Consider the following 23,404-nt stretch of genomic DNA (forward strand, 5'->3'; position numbering starts at 1 on the left):
GGCAAGCAAGAAGGATGAGTGGCATCAGAACATGGTCAGGTGAAACTGGCAAGCAAGGATGAGTGGCATCAGAACAAAGTCAGGTGAAGCTGGCAAGCAAGGAGGGTGAGTGGCATCAGACCATGGTCAGGTGAAACTGGCAAGCAAGGAGGGTGAGTGGCATCAGAACATGGTCAGGTGAAACTGGCAAGCAAGGGTGAGTGGCATCAGAGCATGGTCAGGTGAAGCTGGCAAGCAAGGAGGGTGAGTGGCATCAGAACATGGTCAGGTGAAGCTGGCAAGCAAGGATGAGTGGCATCAGAACATGGTCAGGTGAAGCTGGCAAGCAAGGAGGGTGAGTGGCATCAGAAAATGGGCGGGTGAAGCTAGCAAGCAAGGATGAGTGGCATCAGACCATGGTCAGGTGAAACTGGCAAGCAAGGATGAGTGGCATCAGAACATGGGCGGGTGAAGCTGGCAAACAAGGCGGGGTGAGTGGCATCAGACCATGGTCAGGTGAAACTGGCAAACAAGGATGAGTGGCATCAGAACATGGTCAGGTGAAGCTGGCAAGCAAGGATGAGTGGCATCAGAACATGGGCGGGTGAAGCTGGCAAACAAGGCGGGGTGAGTGGCATCAGACCATGGTCAGGTGAAACTGGCAAACAAGGATGAGTGGCATCAGAACATGGTCAGGTGAAGCTGGCAAGCAAGGATGAGTGGCATCAGAACATGGGCGGGTGAAGCTGGCAAACAAGGCGGGGTGAGTGGCATCAGTTCGACAATGATGTGGACAAGATACCTGATGCTTCAGGAGGGGGTTCCGACAGAAGGCTCAAGTTCATGTCAGTGATTGTCAGTTTTGCTGCGGAGAGGTTTGGCACAGAGGAGAAGCATTGGGCGAGCACACAGTATGCAATGAAACGGAGGGACAAGATCAGCCAGTTGAGTCAGGAGCTGAGATTTAAACGGCAGTTCAAGGAGGCAGCAGAGGAGGAGAAGGAAGCCCTGCAGGAGCTTCGTAGCATTGCGATGAAGAAGCTCCTCACCCTCCGGGCAGAATGGTACAGGAGAGAGAGGGCCAGAAAGAGGGCTGCCGTCATAGCTGACCCATTTAGCTTCACCAAGAAGCTTCTTGGACAAAAGCAGAATGGACACCAATCTTGCCCAAAAGAGGAGATTGGTCAACATATCCAGGACGCCTATGTAGACACAACTAGGGAGCAAGACTTGGGGGCATGCAGGGGCCTGATGAGTCCACCAGCACCTACCATTGAGTTCGACATCAGGGAGCCTACCTTGGAAGAGGTCCAAGAAATTGTAAGATCAGCTAGGGCAAGCTCAGTGCCTGGACCATTTGAGTACTGTACAGTGGTGTCCCAAACTTCTGTACAGACTGTGGAGGATCCTCAGGGTGATTTGGAGGAGGGGGAGAGTGGCCCACCAATGGAGATTCGCAGATGGTGTCTGGATTCTCAGGAGGAGAACTCCAAGAATATCATGCAGTACTGAGTCATCTCACTGCTGAGAGTTGAGGTGTAGATATTTTTCAGTGTCATTGCCTGACACCTAACAGAGTACCTCCTGAAGAATCATTACATTGACACCTCAGTGTAGAAGGGCAGGATAGCACAGGTTCCAGGGTGCTTAGAGCATACAGGAGTGATCACTCAGTTGATCAGAGAAGCATGGGAAGGTAAGGAAGATCTCTGAGCTCTGGCTGGACCTCACAAATGCCTACAGTTCCATACCATATAAGCTGGTTGAAGTTGCCCTCGAGCGCCACCATGTCCCAATCAGGACCAGAGTCCTCATTCTGGACTACTACAGCAATTTCAGTCTAAGAGTCACCTTTGGGACAGTCGCACCTGATCGACATCGTCTTGGAAGGGGATCATGACACGGTGCACAGAGTCTGTGATCATCCTCTCCTTGGCGATGAACATGTTGGTCATGTCAGCAGAGGTAGAGTGCAGGGGCCCGTTGTCCAGGTCTGATGTCTGTCAACCACCTATAAGAGCACTCATGGGGGACCTGACTGTAACAACAACGTCAGTGCAGGATGCAGAGGGATCCTCCAGGGTCTGGAGAAGCTCACTCTTGGGCAAGGATGAGCTTCAATCCTAAGAAATCCAGATCCTCAATATTTAAGAGAGGAAAGGTGGTTGACAAATTCTGCTTTGACCTGGGAGGCGCCCACATTCCAAGCCTATCAGAGAAGCTGGTGAAGATCTTTGGCAAGGTGTTTAACAGCTCACTGAAGGACACAGCACCCATCAAAGCAGCCAGGGAAGAGCTGCAGCAATGGTTGACTGCTGTGGACAAATCAGGGCTGCCAGGTAAATTCAAGGCTTGGATTTACCGGCATGGTATTCTCCCTCGGATCCTGTGGCACCTGTTGGTCTATGATGTCCCTCTGTCAACAGTTGAGACCTTTGAGAGAAAAATCAGCCCGATCTAGGGATCTGCCTAAAAGCCTAAACAGCATCACCTTGAAGAGAAGCAGATTGAAACGCCCCGTCAGCAGTGTGAGTGAGGAGTGCAAGAGAAGTGTTGCAAAACAAAGAGTCCAGCACTCACTGGCAGTGAGGTGAGGACAGGCAGGAGGTGGAGGGTGCAGGATGCAGTTGAACAAGCTGAAGCCCAGCTGCGCCATTGTGTGCTGGTGGGCTCAGTGGCATCAGGATGGCGGGCTTGGGTTGCTTCCCAACAGTCAGCTACGATAAGGTGCAAGGAAGAGCGAGGCACCAGTTGGTCCAGCAGGAGGTGTGAGCTGTGGTGGAGGAGCTATGTACCAGCAAGATTGCTGGCTTGCGGCACCGAGGGGTGTGGACAAGATGGGACCAGGTAACGGAGCACAACACCTCACAAGGGGGAATCTGGTGTGCTGATCCCACCACATCAAGTTCCTGATACAGTCTGTCTATAACATCTCGGGGGGTGGCGGGCGGGAATTTGGTGAGCTGAGCCCCACTGTGTCTATTTCCTGATCCAGTTGATCTGTGATGTCTTGCCAAGCCCAGCAAACCTCTCCTGCTGGGGCAAGTCCAAAGCACCAGCATGCTCCCTGTGCCGGGGGAAGGGGACACCAGGGCATGTCCTCAGCTGCTGCCCAAAAACCCTGGGGGATGGGCATTATCTTTGGCGCCGCAACCAAGTACTGGAGATAGTGGCTGACACCTTGTGCACAGCCATCAGCCAGGCCAAACACCATTGCTCAGCAAAGCAAGCAATTGCTTTTGTTAAGGCGGGGAGATAGCTCAAATCCGAGCCAAGGTGCCTGCCGGCCTTCTAGGAACAGAAAAGGACTGGCATTTGAGAGTCGACCTAAGGTAGCAGCTCAGATTACCAGGATCAGACTTAGTGCTGCTGTCAGTCATCTAGACAGGTGGTCATGTTGGAGCTGACCACTCCCCAGGAAGACCAGATGCAGGAGGCCCATGAAAGGAAAAAGACTTGGTGGGGTGCTGCAGGTGGACACACTGTGCGCTCATAGAGGTGGACTGCAAGGATTGGCTGACCAGTTCCTCTGCCGAGCTTACAGCCAGGTGGACGTCTCAGGAGCCCAGAAGTGGAACACCATCAGGAGCACGATAGAGGCAACAGAGTGTGCCTCGAGATGGCTGTGGATCAGGAGGACTGATCCATGGCTCAGACACAAACCTGGGTCTGGCTGGGTCATCCGGGCCAGGGTGTCTCATGTTGAAAGACCCGAAACACCCTGTGACCCCGGGTTACATTATTGATGATGTGTCTGAGTGCATCGCAACATGTATCATTCTTATTTTTTAAATTTTATTTTTATTTGGATAAGGAATTCACAAATATCATGTACTTTTTTCACACATATAACCTTTTCCATTTTTTTATGTGTATAAAACTATAATTATTTATACATTCTTAAGTACACATTGAGATGATATAAAAGGAAATTAGACACTTAAATAGATAATTATGTACTGTGGTTATTCCAATCTATTAGGCTAAGTAATGGTATTAGTTGTTAAGAAAAACAGTAATAATAGTTTCCATATACCTCTTCTGGACCATTTCCACTGGTCCAAAATGTTGTATATAAGCCTATGTAACAACCATTGTAGGTGTTTATATCCTAATTTGTTCATGCTTGCTCCTGCCCGCAGACATAATTATCCAATCCCTATGTACTTATTTACTTAATTTTTTCAGTTTTTATCCCTTTCCCAAATCTTTCCCTTTACTTGTGTTAATTCTCTATTTTCTAAAAGAAAACAAAAAAAAGACATTTAGACTAGGGGTGCTTACGTTAGCAATATTACTGTATTGATGAGAAGAGCAGTATAAATCATTAGGAGAGTCATCTAAAGTCTGCTCGCATTGGGGTTATATATTCAATCCATTTATTCCAGATTTGATAAAATTTTTCTTTTTGAATTCTCAGGGAGTAAGTCAACTTCTCCATTTTAAATATTTCCAAGATAATTTCGTGCCAACCTTCTAATGTAAGTGTTATTGGATTTAGCCACTTTCTAGTGATTGATTTCTTACTTGCCACTAAGAGGGCCTGCAGCAACTTTATATCTTCCTTCTGTTCAAGAAGCAATACATGCCCCAAATAGAGCATCTCAAAGTTCAGAGGTATCTGGAACCTAAGTACCTTAACTAATGTTCTATGAATACCTTCCCAATATAGACTTAATTTAGGGCAATCCCAGAAAATATGAAAGTGATTTGCCTCCTTGGAGCCGCACCTTCTCCAACACGTCACGTTTGTATCTTTATATTTTTCCTGATATGGGATCTTGAAGTATCTTATAATGTTTTTCGAACGATGTTCTCTCCAAGTCAAAGAATTAGTCGAGAACCATTGAAAGCTGCAGATTTTCCCCCAAGCCTCCTCTGAAAGTACCAACCCCGCTTCTTTCTCCCACTTCTCTTTAATATACAGTGTATTTACATTTTTAGCATGGGAGAGTGCATTCTATAATCGAGAAACTGATTTACTCGGTATTGAACTGCAAGCCGAATTCAGAATCTTGAAAAATTCTAATTCTACTGTTGATAGGTCTGTATATCTACAACTCTGGTTAACATAGTTTCGTACTTGAAGGTACCTAAAAAAGTCATTATGTTCTAGGCCATGTTTGTCCTGCAGGATTTGGAAACTTTGTAATACTCTTTTATCTATAAATGAGAGGTAGGTTGTAAGACCTTTCTTTATCCATAGCTCAAATCTTTTATCTCCTCTGTTGGGAAGGAATTCGGTATCATATGCACACCATCTAAAGAGTTTTAACATGTTATTAATTCCACATGAATTAAGCACCTTCTGCCATACTTTTAATGTAAGATTTATCCAACTGTTTTTAAATTTTTCCAACTGGGCCATCAATCCTTTGTCAGCTATTGAGGCCTGTAGAGGAAAACTGTCAACTAATCCAAATTCTATTTCCTTCCATCTAGCCTTCTATTCCCTATTACACCAATATAACAGAGGGATTATCTGTGAGGCATAAAAATAATTTCTCAGGCAATGAAGAACCATACCTCCTCCTTCCTTCCCTAACTGTAAGGTGTTATATCGAATTCTAGGTTTCTTTCCTTGCCAAATGAAGCAGGAAATCCATTTGTCCCATTCCCTGAATTGATTATCATCCACCTCCACCGGTAAAGTACGGAAAAGATACAATAACCGAGGAAGAATATTCATTTTTATAGTATTTATCCTTGAATTTAAACTTAAAAAGGGGATAAGATTCCATCTATGCATATCTGCTTTTATCTCTGAGATTAATGGCCCATAATTTACCTGTGACAGTGTTGAAAGATCCTTCGGCAGGGTTATTCCTAAATATTTTAATGATTTAGCTTCCCACTTAAGATCGTATGTATCCTGCAATTTTTTGGATGGTGTATAATTTAGGGACATAACCTGCGTTTTCTTTACATTTATTTTATAACCTGATATTTTCCCAAAGTCATCCAACAGTGTAAACAATCCTATAAATGATTTTTCTGGTTCACTCAGATAGACCAAAACATCATCTGCGAATAACGCCACTTTCTGTTCAATCCCTGCCACCTTGATACCTTTTACGATTTCGCTCTGTCTTATTAGTTGGGCAAGCGGTTCAATATATAGCGCAAAAAGGAGAGGAGAAATTGGGCATCCCTGTCTAGTGCCTCTCTCTAAGATGAAGGAGTCAGAGAGGTCCCCATTTATCTTAATTCGGGCTGTAGGGCTGTCATATAGAGTCTGAATTACTTTAATAAACTTTTCTTGAAAGCCGAATCTTCCTAACACTCTGTATAGGAATGCCCAACTAAACAAATCAAAAGCTTTCTCAGCGTCCAATCCTACTACCATTGTCTCTGTCTCGTTCTTATTAACCTGTTCTAGTATGTGCAGAGTTCTCCTTATGTTGTCCTGTGTTTGTCTTTGTTGAATAAATCCAGTCTGTTCTAAGTGGATTAAGCCAGATAAAAGCTTTTCCAATCTGCGCGCTAATATAGATGTAAATAGTTTGTAATCTAAATTAAGAACACTAATTGGCCGATAATTGCCACATTCTAGTTTATCTTTACCCTCTTTAGGAATAACTGAAATAATCGCTTCAACATGTATCATTCTATCATCAACTGGATCGCTGGAACCTCAAGGCAGCAATCCCAACCGTCTCTTTGCATTATCAGAGTCAGGTTTATTATCACTGGTGTCCTGATGGTTGTTTTGCAGCAGCAGTACAGTGTAGTAGATTAAAAAAAAATCACTCCAAAGAACTGCGGAGAGAGTCATTGGGGTCTCTCTTCCACCCATTAGAGATATTCATCAGGAGTGCTATGTACATAGGGTCCTTAGCAATATCAGTGATCCCTCCCATCTGACCGAAAATCTCTTTGACACCCCCGGCCCCCCCCATCAGGCAGGGGGTACCGTGGGACAGGGTCCCCAACCACCGGGCCGCAAAGAATGTGAAGAAACGATATGAGTCAGCTGCACCTTTCCTCATTCCCTGTCACACACTGTTGAACTTGAACATAGGGTTGCCAACTGTCCCGTATTTGCCAGGACATCCCGTATATTGGGCTAAATTGGTTTGTCCCATACGGGACCACCCTTGTCCCGTATTTCCCCTGCTAAGGTAGAGCATTCTTATGAAACCTTTCGTGCTGAAATGGCGTGAAGCGAAGAAGCTTCATTAATTAATTGCCATTAATTTATATGGGAAAAATTTTTGAACATTCCTCGACCCAAAAAATAACCTACCAAATCATACCAAATAACACATTAAACCGAAAATAAGTAACACTAACATATAGTAAAAGCAGGAATGATATGACAAATACACAGCCTATATGAAGTAAAAATAATATATGTACAGTATAGTCGGGAAGATGAAGACAAAACCGATTTGTGGGGGGAAAAAATCGGCACATACGCGCATGCGCACATCACATGCGCACGTCACGCATGCGTACACAGGTGCCCGTGCAAGGCTTCATGGTCATGGTAGTCTACCCTGGGGTAAAGTGTCCCGGGATTTGACTGCTACTTTTGTCCCTTATTTGGGAGTGAGCAAGTTGGCAACCCTAACTGTAAAAGACATGTTGAGGTGAGTTTAACCCTACTTAAACACCCATCTCCCCCGGTCGGCTGGTCCGCAAGAATATTGTCAATATTAAACCGGACTGCGGTGCAAAAAAGGTTGGGGACCCCTGCCGTAGGAGGACAAGTACTGTTAGGATGGGAAACACCTTCTACCCCCCAGGTTGTAAGTCTACAGAACTCCCTGCCACCATCCAGGTCTCATCACGTATAGTATGAAGAGTCAGTAGTGTTATGCTGTTCACTTTTTAAACTTGTGTTGTAAATGCACCTTATTATTTGTGGTAATGTTACTTTTTATGTTACGTGTGTGAGTTCTATGTTGTGTGTTGTGTACCTTGTTCTGGAGGAACGTTGTCTCATTTGGTGGTATACATGTGTACAGTTGAATGACAGTGAACCTGAACTTGAACTTGATGTTAATCTCTTTCTCCACATGCCCACTGCCAAGTCTGCCACTCATTTATTCTCTCTTTCTACTGCAGACACAGCCAACAAGGTGCTCCTGTCCCTGTTCACAGTGGAGATGATTCTGAAGATGTACAGCCTCGGCCTGCAGGCCTATTTTGTCTCCCTCTTCAACAGGTTTGACTGCTTTGTGGTGTGTGGAGGGATTCTAGAGACAATCCTGGTGGAGGTGCAGGTGATGTCTCCGCTGGGAATCTCTGTTCTCCGCTGCATCAGGCTCCTGAGGATCTTCAAGATCACCAGGTTTGTACAACCACATGACCTTAAGACATACAATTAGGCCATTCAGCCCATCGAGTCTGCTCCACCATTCCATCATGGCTGACTTATTTTCCCTCTCAGCCCCATTCCCCTGCTTTCTCCCTGTAATCTTTGATGCCCTTTCTAATCAAGGACCTATCAACCTCTGCTTTAAACACACTCAATGACTTGATTTCCACAGCTGTCTGTGGAAATGAATTCCATAGATTCTCCATCCTCTGGCTGAAGAAATTCCTCCTTGTCTCTGTTCGAAAGGGACATCCTTGTAACTTGGCACTGTGCCCTCTGGTCCTAGACTCCCCTACTGTGAGAAACGTGCTTTCCACATCCATTCCATCTAGGCCTTTCAGTATTCAGCCGGTAGCTTCTGTAGAGTCCCTACAGCGATCTGGGACCATTTTGTTTCTCTTGATATCTGAGTCCTCCTTGGTTCTTATAATTAATATCCATGAGGCTTCCATTGGTTGGGGTTGATCAAGGATATTGTGTCCTAGCTGTGTAATGTGATACGCAAGCCAGTACACAAGCCAGAGCAGTACAATATGGAGAGCAAGCTGTTGCCCTGTAGCAGGCTCTCCCTCTTCACACAGCTAATGAACCCAAACGAACAGCAAAGAGAGATATAGTCTGGTACAAGTGGTGTCACAGGAGTTGCCATTTAATGTTGAATTTAGCACAGGGACTCCAGCTACAGGTTTTTTCTCAGTATTTACTCTCGACGCCTTACCCATGAGTGGTATAGCTGTAAGGCAGAGAGGGTTTGAGATGAGAGTTTTCCTTCTTCTAGATTTTTAAGGTATCAGTAGAAATGGTTCCACTGGGCTTAGTAGCTAAGCAATCCGTGAAGGGCAGGAGCTGGACTTGGTATTGGGAGCATTTAATTATCCCCACTACCCCCCAGCTATGACAACCTTAAGGAACCAATTAATAATAATTAATTTGCAAACACAACTAATTTACCTAATTATAAACATAAGAGGTTTAAGCACAAATGCTGGAAAACTTGAACAGTAACCAGAATGCTGGAGGAATCCAGGTCAGGCAGCATTTACGGAAATTAATAAATAGCCGATGTTATCCCGTGTAAATAAAACTGACCTCTGATACCCTCCCTGTACTTTCCTCCATTCACCTTAAATTTATGTCCCTTGTATTGGCCACTTGCACTCTGGGAAAAAGTCTCTGACCGTCTTCTCTATCTATTCCTCTAATCATCTTGTACACCTCTATCAAGTCACCGCTCATCCTCCTTCACTCCAAAGGGAAAAGCTCACTCAACCTATCCTCAGAAGACATATACTCTAATCCAAGCGGCATCCTGGTAAATCCCCTGTGCACCCTCTCTAAAGATTCAGAGGGATTTATTATCCCTCTCAACCCCATTCTGCTGCCTTCTTCCTGTAACCTTTGATGCCCTGACTGATCAAGAACCTATCAACCTCCACTTTAAACATCCCCACTGGTGTGTTAGCTGTACAGAGTCTCCAGGTGAGTGTAGGTAAGGTGTGGTAAAGAGGACAGACAAGGACAGGTGGAAGAAGGCTGGTGTAGGCAAGTGGTGCTTTTTCTCTTTGAGCTATTGGTGGAACAAGTTTAAAGTTCTTATTGACCCAGGACCAGAATCATTTTTGTTTTATAACCCTGCTCAAACTCTCAGGTCTTCTTCCGCTGGTCTTTTAAATTTAAACAATATTCCTAAAAAGATAATTGGCAGATCAGCTTTTTTGAGTTACACTCCTAAACTGTGGAACTCAATAACTAAAACTATAAGGGATACAGAATCAGCACTTTCAACTATATCATCTGTATGAAAAAAGCTCTATAAATAAAATTATTATTAATCGACACTTTTAAATGCCAACCCAAAACCTGTTTATTTAGTCTTGCTTTTAACTAACATCTTTTTTCTTTTACTTTCATGGTTGTGCTTTTACCCCATTGTAAAGCACTATGAACTACATCATTTGTATAAAGAATGCTCTATAAATAAAGTTGTTATTGTTGAAGTGAAGACATAAGCAATAACTTTGGAAGATATACAAGAACAGAGAGGCTGGAGGAACACAGCAGGCCATGCAGCGTCTATACAAAAGAGTGAACAGCCAACATTTCGGGCTGAGACCCTTCATCAGTTCTTGTCCAAGAACAGAAAACAGAGAGTTTTACACACAAGTATAAAGAAATCTCTGGTGTTTGCACATAAAAGCCTTATGGAAGCATATAAAATTATGAAAAAGATAAAAACAATAGAGGCAGGAAAGTTGTTTCCACTGGTGGGTGAGACTAGACCCAGGATTCAGCATTCAGAGGAATATGTTTAGGATAAGGATAAGGAGAAACTGCTTCTCTCAGAGAGCAGTGAATCTGTGGAATTCTCTGCCCAGGGAAGCAGTAGAAGCTACCTCATCAAATATATTTAAGACACAGTTAGATTTTTGCATAGCAGGGAAATTAAGAGTTTTGTGGAAAAGGCAGGTAGGTGAGCTGAGTCCGCGGCCAGATCAGCCATGTTCTTATTGAATGGCGGAGCAGGCTCAACAGGCCAGATAGCCGACTCCTGTTCCTGTTTGTTATAGTCATGTGATAACTGTCTCGCTGACAACCCCACTCTGCAATAATCATCATCCCAAACTCCAGCTTACAGTGATGAGAGCATAGGATCAGAGGAGGAAAGAGGAATGGCCATGGGCTGTTCAGGCAACTCTTATTTCTGTTCTACAGAATCATTCATTTTGGTGTACATTTTTTGAGCTTCTGGATAAAACCATTAAATTTTTATTAAGACCATAGACATAGAAGCAAAATCAGACCATTCATTTCATCATTTCATCAACCCCATTCCCTGTCTTCTCACTGAAACCATGGGCTCCCTGACAATCAAGAACCTATCAACCTCCGCTTTAAATATACTCAATAAGTCGGCCTCCACTCCCATCTTTGGTAATGAATTCCACAGATTCACTACCCTCTGGATTAAGAAATTCCTCCTAATCTCTGTTCTAAAGGGCAATCACTCTATTCTAGGGGTCCCCAACCTTTGTTATACCATGGACTTACTTCTCTCTGTTTGCCCATATTCCCGTAGCATGCCTACTGTGAAGTTCTCTGTTGCTTTCTACACCATTTCAACTCTCATTAACTATATCGCTTCATCTATTCTGCCTAATGTTCAAAATTTCACCTTGAGCCTGTACCCCATTATTTAGTTTAAAGTTGTGCCCTTGAAATGGGGAAGTGGTAGTTCAGCACCCACTCACAACACTGGGGAGATGTTGATACACTTCATTATACTGCAAGCAATGCAAAATGTTTCAATAGGTTCAATAGGTACATTTAATATCAGAGAAATGTATACAATATACATCCTGAAATTCTTTTTCTTTGCAAACATCCATGAAAACAGAGGAGTGTCCCATAAAATGAATGACAGTTAAATGTTAGAACCCTGAAGTCCCCTCCAGCTCCCTCTATTCCTCAATAAGTTGGCCTCCTTGTTATAAGGATCTACCTCTTACTAATAATGATAAGGAAGACACAGAGGGAATCTGTATTTACTGACAAGTAACCGTTATTGCCTCAACTAAAAAGCCCGTAGGTTCACAACATACAGACACTAGAATCCCTGACCCTCCATGAACCTGGGAAAGGATCTGTGCTGGCCGGGGGTTCCTTGTGGTCCCGATCTCCACGTGTCCATGGGGTCCTCCTTATCCACGATTGTTGGTCTCTGGTTGCTGGAGAGTTATCACCCATGCGTATTTGGAGTTCCTGACCCTTGTAGTGTTCCTCGTCAATGGAACTGATGGATCTTCATCCCATTGGCTCAAGGTCACCTGACCTACCTGGGTCAAAGTCTTGCTGGCTCTGGTCCAGGGCTACAAACAACATTGTTCTACGGTTTCTGCTCCCCAGCTTCATGCCTTTGTAGCTTTCAACTCTGTCTGGTTCAAACGAGCCAAACTAGGTGACCTAGACACTGAGTCTAATGAGATTACAGATTGCTTCTCCAGCAAGCCTGCCACTTTTCCTAACAATTAGCTACTTGTCTGAGAATAGTCTCAGGTTTAGCAGGTCATTTGCTGAAACTCGTGTCCACATTCAGTTGCTCTGATTAGATTATCCCTGAGTAAGAATCAATTCCGAATTCACAAAGGACTGCAAGGACAGTCTCACAAAATAGCTTTCTCCAGCTCCTTCGACCTCATGGCAAGAACAGACAATTGGTTGTGTACTTCGACTGTAGTTGATTCATTCAAATTCACTGATTTGTAGACTGTAGTTCTTTCTGCCCAAGAGTTATATAATAATATAATATAATATAATACAATTCACTATACTCTGGAACTTGAAATAATAATCTTGCAAGCATAAAAAATTGAAGACGATTAATGTCCCAATTTAGGAGTCTATAGTAACAGGATGATGCTAATATCATCTGCTGATACTAACATCGGCACCTCAGTAGCATTGTGGTTAGCTCGGACGTCAGAGTTTGGAGTTCAAACCTGGCATTGTCTGTAAGAAGTCTCTATACATCCTCTCTGTAGAATACATGGGTTTTCTCCGGGTGCTCTGGTTTCCTCCCACAGTCCAAAGAGGTACTGTTTTATAGGCTAATTGGTCATTGTAAATTGTCCCGTGATTAGGCCAGGGTTAAATTGGAGGGTTGCGAGGCGGTGTGGTTCAAAGGGGTGAAAGGGCCTGTTCCGCACTGTATCTAAATAAATTTTAAAAAACATTACTGCTGAACCTGGAAGAAGATCCAGCAAGAAGAGAAATTGTTTTGGATGCAGATCCACACTGGCCTCACTTGGTTAGCAGTGTCTTAGAACATAGAACATAGCACAGTGCAGGCTCTTCGGCCCATGATGCTGTGCTGACCTTCTAATCTAACCCTTCCCTCCCACATAACCCTCTACTGCTCTATCATCCATGCGCCTCTCGTAAATGTCCCTGATGTTTCTGCTGCTACCACCACCCTGGTAGCACATTCCATGCACCCACCAATCTCTGTGTAAATAAAAACTACCTCTGATATTCCCCCTTTACTTTCCTCCAATCACCTTAAAATTATGCCCATTTGCATAATATATTTCTACCCTGGGAGGAAAAAGTCTCTGGATATCCACTCAATATGTGCCTTTCATAATCTTATACACCTCTATCAAATCACCTCTCATCCTCCTTTGCTCCAAAGCGAAAAGCTCTATCTCACTGCTGTCTAATCCAGACAGCAACCTGATAAATCTTTTTTCATCCTCTCTAAAGCTTTCACCTCCTTTCTATAATGAGGTGACCAGAACTGAACATAATACTTGAAGTGTGGTCTAACCAGGGTTTTATAGAGCTGTAGCATTACCTTGCAACTCTTGAACTCAATCCCCTGACTAATGAAGGCCAACACAGCATACACCTTATTAACCAACCCGTCAACTATTTTGAGGGATCTCTGGATGTGAACCTCAAGATCCCTCTGTAACTACACACTGCGAAGAATCCCACCAATGAACCTGTACTCTGCCTTCAAGTTCGACCATCCAGTATGTATCATTTCACACTTTTCTGAGTTGAACTCCATCTGCTACTTCTCAGCCCAGCTCAGCACCGTATTAATGTCCCGTTGTAACCTACGACAAGCTTCTACACTAATAGCAACTCCACCAACCTTGCTCATTTATAAATATCATAAAGAGCAGGAATCTGTGCGGAACACCACTGGTCACTGACCTCCAGGCAGACTGTCCGTACTCCAATCCAAATACTTGTTAGCTGCATGCTGCTTTGCGCTTTGTGTGTTTGAAGTGACAGTGTTTCACTGACACTTTGTCAACTGTGTTTTCTCCTTTCTTTTTTCACTAACTCTTTCGATTGCCCAGATATTGGACTTCACTGAGCAACCTTGTGGCATCACTACTGAACTCTGTGCGATCCATCGCATCCCTTCTACTCCTCCTTTTCCTTTTCATTATTATCTTTTCCCTGCTTGGAATGCAGCTGTTTGGTGGGAAGTTCAACTTTGCTGACATGCGCGTACGGAGGAGTACTTTCGACACTTTCCCTCAAGCCCTTCTGAGCGTCTTTCAGGTAGGTTAAGTGTTGCACAAATCTATCACCGACATATTCAAAGGTTCAAAGGTCCAATTTAATGTCAGAGAAATGTATACAATACACATCCTGAAATACTTCTTCTTTGCAGCCATCGCAGCCATTCATGAAAATAGAGAAGAGCCCCAAAGAATGAAAGACAGTTAAATGTTAGAACCCCAAAGCAACCCTCCCTCCTGCGTGTAAGCGGCAGCAAGCAACAATCCCCCCCCTCCCCACAGGCAAAAACAAGCATCAGCACCCACCACCGAGCACTCAAGTGTGAGCAAAGCAACTACAAAGACACAGAAAAAGACACAGACTTGCAGTTACCCCAAAGACTTTGTGTTTCACCCAGTATTTGACATACCGCAGGTTCTCTCTCTCCCTAATAAGGTCTCCATTTTCCCAGCGAGCACGGAGACATAACAAACAACTTGCTAGTTTACAATGTTAAAAGTCCGTTATGTCGCTTTTTTCAAGCTCGGTGCCTCAAGATTGCAAAGATCCCGGATCCCCAGGCACATAGCATAGATATTTTGATTCCCCTGATGACACACGGGGGTCTCCTGCCGTGACACCGACCCTCGATCCGCCCGTCTCCAGAGCCCCAAGATCCTAGGCTTCCAAATCCAAGCTGGACTCTTAGGCCGTGCCCTTGGCGTGCCAAATAACAGCCAGTCGTGAAACCCCAAGAGTGGGTCCCATTCCTGCAAAGAACCGAAGTCAGTGTGCAACTCCAGGTCAGGGCTTCAAAAGAACCCTGAAAGGGAAAAATTAGGGATATTAAAGTTGGAAATAGAGCTGTTTCTGAAGATGCAAGCAAAGTCATGAAATTTGTTTTTTTGCAATACATAGAAGTTACAATAACAAATATAAAAAAGAGGTGTGAAAAGAGAGCAGATTACTGAGGTGGTGTTCATGGGTTCATAGTCCATTAAGAATTCTGATAGCAGAGGAGAAGAAGTTGTTCCTAAAACATTGTGCATCTTCAGTTTCCTGTACCTCCTCCTTGATAGTAGTAACGAGAAAAGGGCATGTCCTGGATGAAGGATATTTAATGACAGATGCTGCTTTCTTGAGGCATTGCCTTTGGACGATGTCCTTGATGCTGGGGAGGCTAGTACCCTTGGTGAGGCTGGGCTGAGTTTACAACTTTCTGAGCTTTTTCCGATCCTGTGCAGTGGCTGCTGTATTTCAGACGGTGATGCATCCAGTCTAATTTGTCCTCACGGGGAATCTGTAAAAATTTGCTACTTTAATAGAGAAGTTTATGGGTTAAGGTGTATTGTGAGTAGTTCTGGGTGCCATATCTAAGGATGGATATGCTGGCATTGGAGAGGATCCAGAGGAGGTCTACGAGAATGATACCAGGAATGAGAGGGTTAATATAAGAGGAACATTTGGTGCGGGATCCTCTCACAATATATGAGAAAGACAGTGAACTATCAGGTCAGTAAAAAGGATCATTGGTTGCAGTCTACCATCACTGCATGACTTCCTGTGTCCAGGACAAAGAGGCGGGCAAGATAGAATCAGCAAACTGCCTTTTACAAAAGCTCCCTTCTGGGAAGCACTATTGGACTATTAAAACAAAAATTTCACAGTATCTTAAAAGTTTCTTCCACCAGGCAGTTCATCTGATCAACCATTCCATTTAGTTTCCCCCACCCCCTCTATCTGTTAGCCCTGTCACTGCACAAATGTGTTTAAACTGTATTTTGTGATGCTGTTTCCATGGTGAATACATACATAGTACTCCAACCTCAAAATTTATATTTTATATAATTCTTTATAATTGTTGAATGTTGCATGTCACACCCTGACCAACACACTATAGCAAATCCCAAAATGTATATGGCAAATAAAGTTCATCCTTAGAGGCATCATTAGGGACATTTAGATAGACACCTGGGGGGGAGGGAAATGTCCGAGGTGGGTTTTTTTACAGAGTGGTAAATGTTTGGAACGCACTGCTCGGGGTGGTGTTAAAGGGTGGAGGCAGATATATTAAGGATATTTAGATAGACACCTGGGAGATGTCAGAGGTGGGTTTTTACAGAGTGGTGAATGGTTGGAACACTCTGCTGGGTGTGGTGGTAGAGGCAGATATACTAGGGACATTTAAATAACTCAGATAAACGCATGGATGATAGAAAAATAGAGGGCTATGTATGAGGGAAGGGTCCAATTGATTTTAGAGTAGACAAAAGATCATGGGCTGAAGGGCCTGTACTGTTCTAAAGTTCTTTGTTTTTGGATAATATGAGTGCAGGGAAGAGGAGTGGAGATGAAAGACCAGCTGTCTTGGCAGTGCTGGCATGAGGCTCTGTGTTCTGTCTCCTTTGTTTCCATGCTGTATCCTGGGCGGTGCACTGTGCTAGTGTGGGGGTGTAGGTACAAACCATAATGTCTCGTTCTGTGCAGATCCTTACTGGTGAGGACTGGAATTCTGTTATGAATGACGGGATCATGGCTTACGGAGGCCCTTCCTTCCCCGGCGTCCTTGTCTGCATCTACTTCATCATTCTGTTTGTCTGCGGAAACTGTATCCTTCAATCTGGATGGAGAGCATGGGGGGGTGCGGTTGTGGTGTGGAGGGTGTTGTGAGCAATGGTGTGTCAGATAGGTTATAAACACAAGAGATTCTACAGATGCAGAGCAACACATACAAAGTGCTGGAGGAACATGTACCGGTTAGTAGGTTATTTAGCATCCTACGTTGTCCTTTGATTAGCCACCACAGATGCATAGTGGTTGGTGTGACACTATTACAGCTTGGGGTGCTGTAAATGAAAATTATTTTAAAATTTGTTCCATGTTCAGCTCAGGGTATTTGCATATATTCACAAACAAAAGGAGATGACACGTGTTCAAGGCTACAAGAAAATACTTTTATTAAAACTAGTGAAAAAGCACTGCAGAAAGAAAAAAAACAAATGTCTACAGTAGTAGCAGTAGAGAAATAAAATTAATGCTCATCATCCTCTAAATGAGCTGATCTTCAGAATTCCGACAGACTTTCACGCAGCCTCTCCTCTCTCTAAGTGTAACTTAGACTCGACCTACTCCGAATCTCTTGATGTACTCTTTCTTAACCTAGCACCAGCCACCAGCTGTGAAGTGGCCTGTGACAAAGCTCTTTCCCCTTGCCCCCTACACTGGTACTTTTCTGCGCATCTAGGAAGGTGCCCCTTTGTGCCCCTTACACTGGTACTTCTCCATGCATCTGGTACCTGCTCCTGCACAGTGACTTTGCCTTCCTGTGAAAAATATTTTTCACCATCGTCCATTATTTTGGCTGTACCTGAACTTTCTCAAAACCTTGCTGCGGACTGGTTCTCGTGTACTTCCTCTAATCAACCCCACTCCAAGCTAACAGCACTTTGTCTTGCTGACTTCCGTTTTATTTTAGCACATACCAAGGAGGAAACTGATTTAACCCTTTCCTTACACTCCACCCTTGTTTCCTCATTGGAACACTGTACCACAATTATGGTAAGTACAAATTAGCTAGAATTATTACAACGTAGTTAAGATTATAATACAAAAATCAGTATAAGCTAAAATAAACTGCATTTTGAGCTCAACTACTGACCACTATTCCCCACTCTCAAACTTTAATTTGAAGAACGCAAACCTTAATGTGATTAATCACGGTTACATTTCACAAATGTGTTGGAGGCATCATTGCACTGTTGGATGTCTGCTTTTTTGGTAGCTGTTCTTTGTGTGTTCTTTTCACAGTTCAGATGGTGACCTCTGCTCAGGGGAAGGTCTGGAATAGATTGATTCCAGCGTTATTATTTCACCTGGGAGGGAAAGAAAGTATCTATTACAAAAATTAATATAATTCTCACTTGGTCAATTTCTCCCTGTTCAAACACACCAGATGGTCTTTCCCTTGTACTGATACCCAGTGAGTTACTGCCTCCATTTGCCACAATCTCCCCCTTGCAAACTGGAGAAATTGGAATGTGGACCCACACTTTTCCTCCCTTGGTGGGAGCCCTTTCTTCAGTGCTTGTTTCCTCCTCTGGTTCTGGCATACATTTGATCATCCTGGGCATCAGTGAAAGTCTGTTGTTTAGATTGTACAGGGTTTGGGATTGTACACTCAGTGTAAGTTCGTCTCAATAAATGGAACTGTTGTTTTAAAAGTCCATTCAGTCTTTCAATTAGCCCTGATGTTTGGGGTAATAGGGTACAGCCTATACCCAATAAATTCCTCTCCTGGCAGCCCAGTCTTTCACAGCTTGCCCCGAGAAGCAAAACCCATTATTTGATTGTATTTCTTGAGGGTCCCTTAACAACCAACTAACTTCTGCAATCCCTCCAGTGTGTGACCCTGGTCAACTTCTGTGCAAGGAATTGCCATTAGCAGACCTGAATAGGTGTTAGCCATGGTAAGCAAATATTTAAATTGTTGCTTCTGTGGCAGGGGTGCGATGTAATCAAACTGCTGTGCCTAGGCTGTACCAGTCCCCCTTTTAATGTAGGCAGTCGACTTTTCTCCTCAGGGAGTGCTGTTCTTTTGACCTGACAAACATCACATGCAGAAATAACTTCTTTCATCACGTCTACTGGTAGTTATATACCTCGTTGTTTAGTCCATTTCATTGTGCCATGAACTCCCAAGTGACCAGATGTTTAATGTGCCCGTTGTCCCATTGCACCAATTCCAGGGGTGTTGACCTGACAACCCCAGATTAACTGGTCCATTTTATTATTAGACATGGTGGAGAGAGAGGTAACTAGTGATCTTCATTTGTTGGGCTGCTTCCCAGATCTTCCTGTTCCCACAAAGGTTTTCCCTGTATCTGCCAGCTTTGTTGTGCCACCCTGTCATCCACACAGCCATTCCATTCACAATACCCTTAAGTCTGTGTGTACGTACAGCTAACTCATTTCCTGCTACAGTGGTAGGGTGACATCCAGTGAGCCAACAGGCTGGAGTGCCCTTTCCCTGCCACAGTGGTAAGGTGACGTTCTGCGAGCCGGCTGGCTGGAGTGCCCTTTCCTTGCCACAGTGGTAGGGTGACATCCAGTGAGCCAACTGGCTGGAGTGCCCTTTCCCTGCCACAGTGGTAAGTTGACGTTCTGCGAGCCGGCTGGCTGGAGTGCCCTTTCCCTGCCACAGTGGTAGGGTGACATCCAGTGAGCCAACTGGCTGGAGTGCCCTTTCCCTGCCACAGTGGTAGGGTGACATCCAGTGAGCCAACTGGCTGGAGTGCCCTTTCCCTGCCACAGTGGTAAGGTGACGTTCTGCGAGCCGGCTGGCTGGAGTGCCCTTTCCCTGCCACAGTGGTAGAGTGACGTCCAGCGAGCCAGCTGGCTGGAGTGCCCTTTCCCTGCCACAGTGGTAGGGTGACGTCCAGCGAGCTGGCTGGCTGGAGTGCCCTTTTCCCACTGCTGCAGAACTGCACCTGTAACCGGGTTCAGCGAGGCAGCTCCCCACTCCCGAATCCCAGCTTTCCAGTGACTGGAGCCAGGCGTGTCATTAGTTTGCCTTAGACAACTGTGTGTACAGTACACCCCAGGTAACAGAAGAGGGAAGCACTGGTGTAGAGAGTTCGGCATGCATCATTCAGCTACATCAGACGGTGCGGGACAAAACCCTTTTGTCTCTGCCTACGCTCCATACAGCAATGTTCTGATGTACAGTTACCTGTAGCTCAAAGAACATTCCAAGTAAATGAGGAACCAGAGGCAGACCCTGACCCACTGCTTCCTCAGCTGCTGTTGCTCTGCACCCCATTTAAAAGTTGCTTTCTCCCCAGTTACTTTATGTAAGTCTCATAACAGGACTGCTAGGGCATGTGTCACCTCCATTATCCCAACAGCCCCACAAATCTTACTTATTGGTGGGGGTAGCCATTTCAGTTAAATTATTCTGTACTTTGTCTGGGATTACTTGATGCCCCGAGACCCAGAAACTGGACAAACTGGCTCAGCACCTGTATTTTTTGTGGACTCACCACCAATCCTCAGTCCAGTACACCTAGGGCTTCAGTTACCCCCTCCTGGGTGGATCTCTTAGCATGATGTCATCAATATAGTGGGCTACCTGTAGATCAGGTGAGAGAGTCCACAATATAGTGAGCTACCTGTACATCAGGTGAGAAAGTACATGTATCAATATAGTAAGCTACCTGTAGATCAGGTGAGAGAGTACACAATATAGTGGGCTACCTGTACATCAGGTGAAAGTACAAACTCCATTTCTAGAAAAGTTGGGATATTTTCCAAAATGCAATAAAAACAAAAATCTGTGATATGTTAATTCACGTGAACCTTTATTTAACTGACGAAAGTCCAAAGAAAAGATTTTCAATAGTTTTGCTGACCAACTTAATTGTATTTTGTAAACATACACAAATTTAGAATTTGATGGCTGCAACACACTCAACAAAAGTTGGGACAGAGACATGTTTACCATTGTGTTACATCACCTTTCCTTTTAATAACACTTTTTAATCATTTTGGAACTGAGGATACTAATTGTAGTAGTTTTGCAATTGGAAATTTTGTCCATTTTTGCTTGATATAAGACTTCAGCTGCTCAACAGTCCGTGGTCTCCGTTGTCTGATTCTCCTCTTCATGATGTGCCATACATTTTCAATAGGAGATAGATCTGGACTGGCAGCAGGCCAGTGAAGCACATGCACTCTGTGTCTACAAAGCCACGCTGTTGTAGCCTGTGAGAACATGGTCTGGCATTGTCCTGCTGAAATAAGCATGGGCGTCCTGGGAAGAGACGTCGCCTTGATGGCAACATACGTCTCTCTAAAATCCTAATATACGCCTCAGAGTCAATGGTACCTTCACATACATGCAACTCACCCATGCCATGGGCACTGATGCACCCCCATACCATCACAGATGCTGGCTTTTGCACCTTTCGCTGATAACAATCTGGATGGTCATTTTCATCTTTGGCACGGAGAACTCGACGCCCGTTTTTTCTGAAAGCTAGCTGAAATGTAGACTCATCTGACCATAGCACATGGTTCCACAGTTTTTCGGTCCATCTGAGATGAGCTCGGGCCCAGAGATCTCGCTAGCGTTTCTGCATAGAGTTGATGTATGGCTTCCTCCTTGTGAAATACAGTTTCAAGTTGCATTTCTGGATGCAGCGACAGACTGTGTTGAGTGACAATGGTTTTCCGAAGTACCCCCGAGCCCAGGTGGCTATAATTATCACAGTAGCATGATGGTTTCTTAGGCAGTGCTGCCTGAGAGCTCGAAAATCACACGCATTCAACAGTGGCTTCCGACCTTGCCCTTTACGCACTGAGATGTCTCTGAATTCTCTGAATCTTTTCACAATATTATGTACTGTAGATGTTGAAAAACCTAAATTCTCTGCAATTTTGCGTTGAGAAATGTTCCTTTTGAACTGACTAACAATTCTCTCATGAATTTTGGCATAACGGGGTGAGCCACGACCCATCCTTGCTTGCAAAGACTGAGCCTTTGGACGCTACTTTTATACCCAGTCCTGATACCTCACCTGCTACCAATTAGCCTGCTTAATGTGGAGTCTTCCAAACCAGTGTAACTTGAATTTCTGTGCACTTTTCAATCTTACTTTAACTCTGCCCCAACTTTTGTTGAGTGTTGCAGCCATCAAATTCTAAATTTGTGTATATTTACAAAATACAATGAAGTTGGTCAGTAAAACTATTGAAAATCTTTTCTTTGTACTTTTGTCAGTTAAATAAAGGTTCACGTGAATTAACATATCACAGATTTTTGTTTTTATTGCATTTTGGAAAATATCCCAAGTTTTCTGGAAATGGGGTTTGTACATGCAACGAGGTCTCGCCCTATCAGAGTAGGGCTGTACACGGTCCCCTAAGGCAATCTCGTAAAAGTTACTGTCTGTCTTCCCATGTGAAGACAAGTGTGTAACACTTGTTTGCACTAGTAGCACTCTTTGCCAGAAAATCAAATGACATAGCACAACACTAGATGCTAGTAGGCCATCAGAAGCTCTAGGTATTGGATGGATGCAGTGAATAGAAAACACACTTCTGGAGGCAAGTTTTGTTGATATAAAACAATATATACAAAATATTTGCAGGAGTAAGAGCAATTCAAAATGCCAACATTGTTTAGGTTCCAAATCTCAGATATCAACAAAAACCTAATTCCTGTTTAGTTAGAATCAGTAATATTCATTAGAATGACCTTTGTTACTCCAATTCCTCTAACGAATTAGATCTAGTGTTATTCCCTATTTAAAGGTTTACAGACTGACCTTTCCTTTTTTATTTATCCCTAGTTCAACTAATTGAATTCCTATTCCTAAATATTATAGTTAACTTCAGTTTCAGTCAATTCAAATTCAACTCCCCAAAAAAATTACAGCTTAACTCCTTTCACAATTCTCCAACATCACAATTTTTAAACAAAGTAAATTTCATTCAGTAACTTAACAAATTCTTTGCAAAAATAATCACTTGTAGAAAATCAAGTTCAGACCCTTCGAATGAAAATAAATGCATTCAACCAACCGTATTAAAGCCTCTACGTCATTGAACATTTCTTTCCCGCGCTGGCTTTTCACCTTGTGGTTCGCCATCCTGTTCGTTCGATGAAATAGTTGATATACTGTACACGGAAAGTCGAATCGCAATACTAACACAAAAAAAACCTGACCACGAGGAAATCTGCAGATGCTGGAATTTCAAGCAACACACAAAGTTGCTGGTGAACGCAGCAGGTCAGGCAGCATCTCTAGGAAGAGGTACAGTCAGGTCTCGGCCTAAAACGTCGACTGTATCTCTTCCTAGAGATGCTGCCTGGCCTGCTGCGTTCACCAAAAGCCTAACCAAATGCCTTGGTATGATTTAACAGAACGAATTCCCGGTTACACGGTAGAGATCTTGGACTCATGTCTCTGCTGATAATTACAGCTGCTGCTTATTATATTGAGCTTCAATAGATCTTTTATCACTATCGTCTCTCCTCCAGTGGTTTCACCCTGGGGTTTTCAAGTAAGTGGGGTAGAGATACTGATT

General features: G+C 43.8%; 1 protein-coding gene across 2 annotated transcripts in view; it reads left to right on the forward strand.

Moving 5' to 3' along the window:
* cacna1sa (calcium channel, voltage-dependent, L type, alpha 1S subunit, a) overlaps positions 1 to 23,404 on the forward strand; it is a 469,610-nt gene that overhangs the window by 158,318 nt on the left and 287,888 nt on the right. For both annotated transcript variants that reach the window (XM_063065671.1, XM_063065672.1), the window contains exons 11-13: positions 8,050 to 8,275; positions 14,170 to 14,377; positions 16,805 to 16,925. In XM_063065671.1, coding sequence (XP_062921741.1) covers positions 8,050 to 8,275; positions 14,170 to 14,377; positions 16,805 to 16,925 — 555 coding nt within the window. The remainder of the gene's footprint in view (positions 1 to 8,049; positions 8,276 to 14,169; positions 14,378 to 16,804; positions 16,926 to 23,404) is intronic.

The sequence above is a fragment of the Mobula hypostoma genome, chromosome 13 (assembly GCF_963921235.1).
Source record: "Mobula hypostoma chromosome 13, sMobHyp1.1, whole genome shotgun sequence".
NCBI classification, from domain to species: Eukaryota; Metazoa; Chordata; class Chondrichthyes; order Myliobatiformes; family Myliobatidae; genus Mobula; species Mobula hypostoma.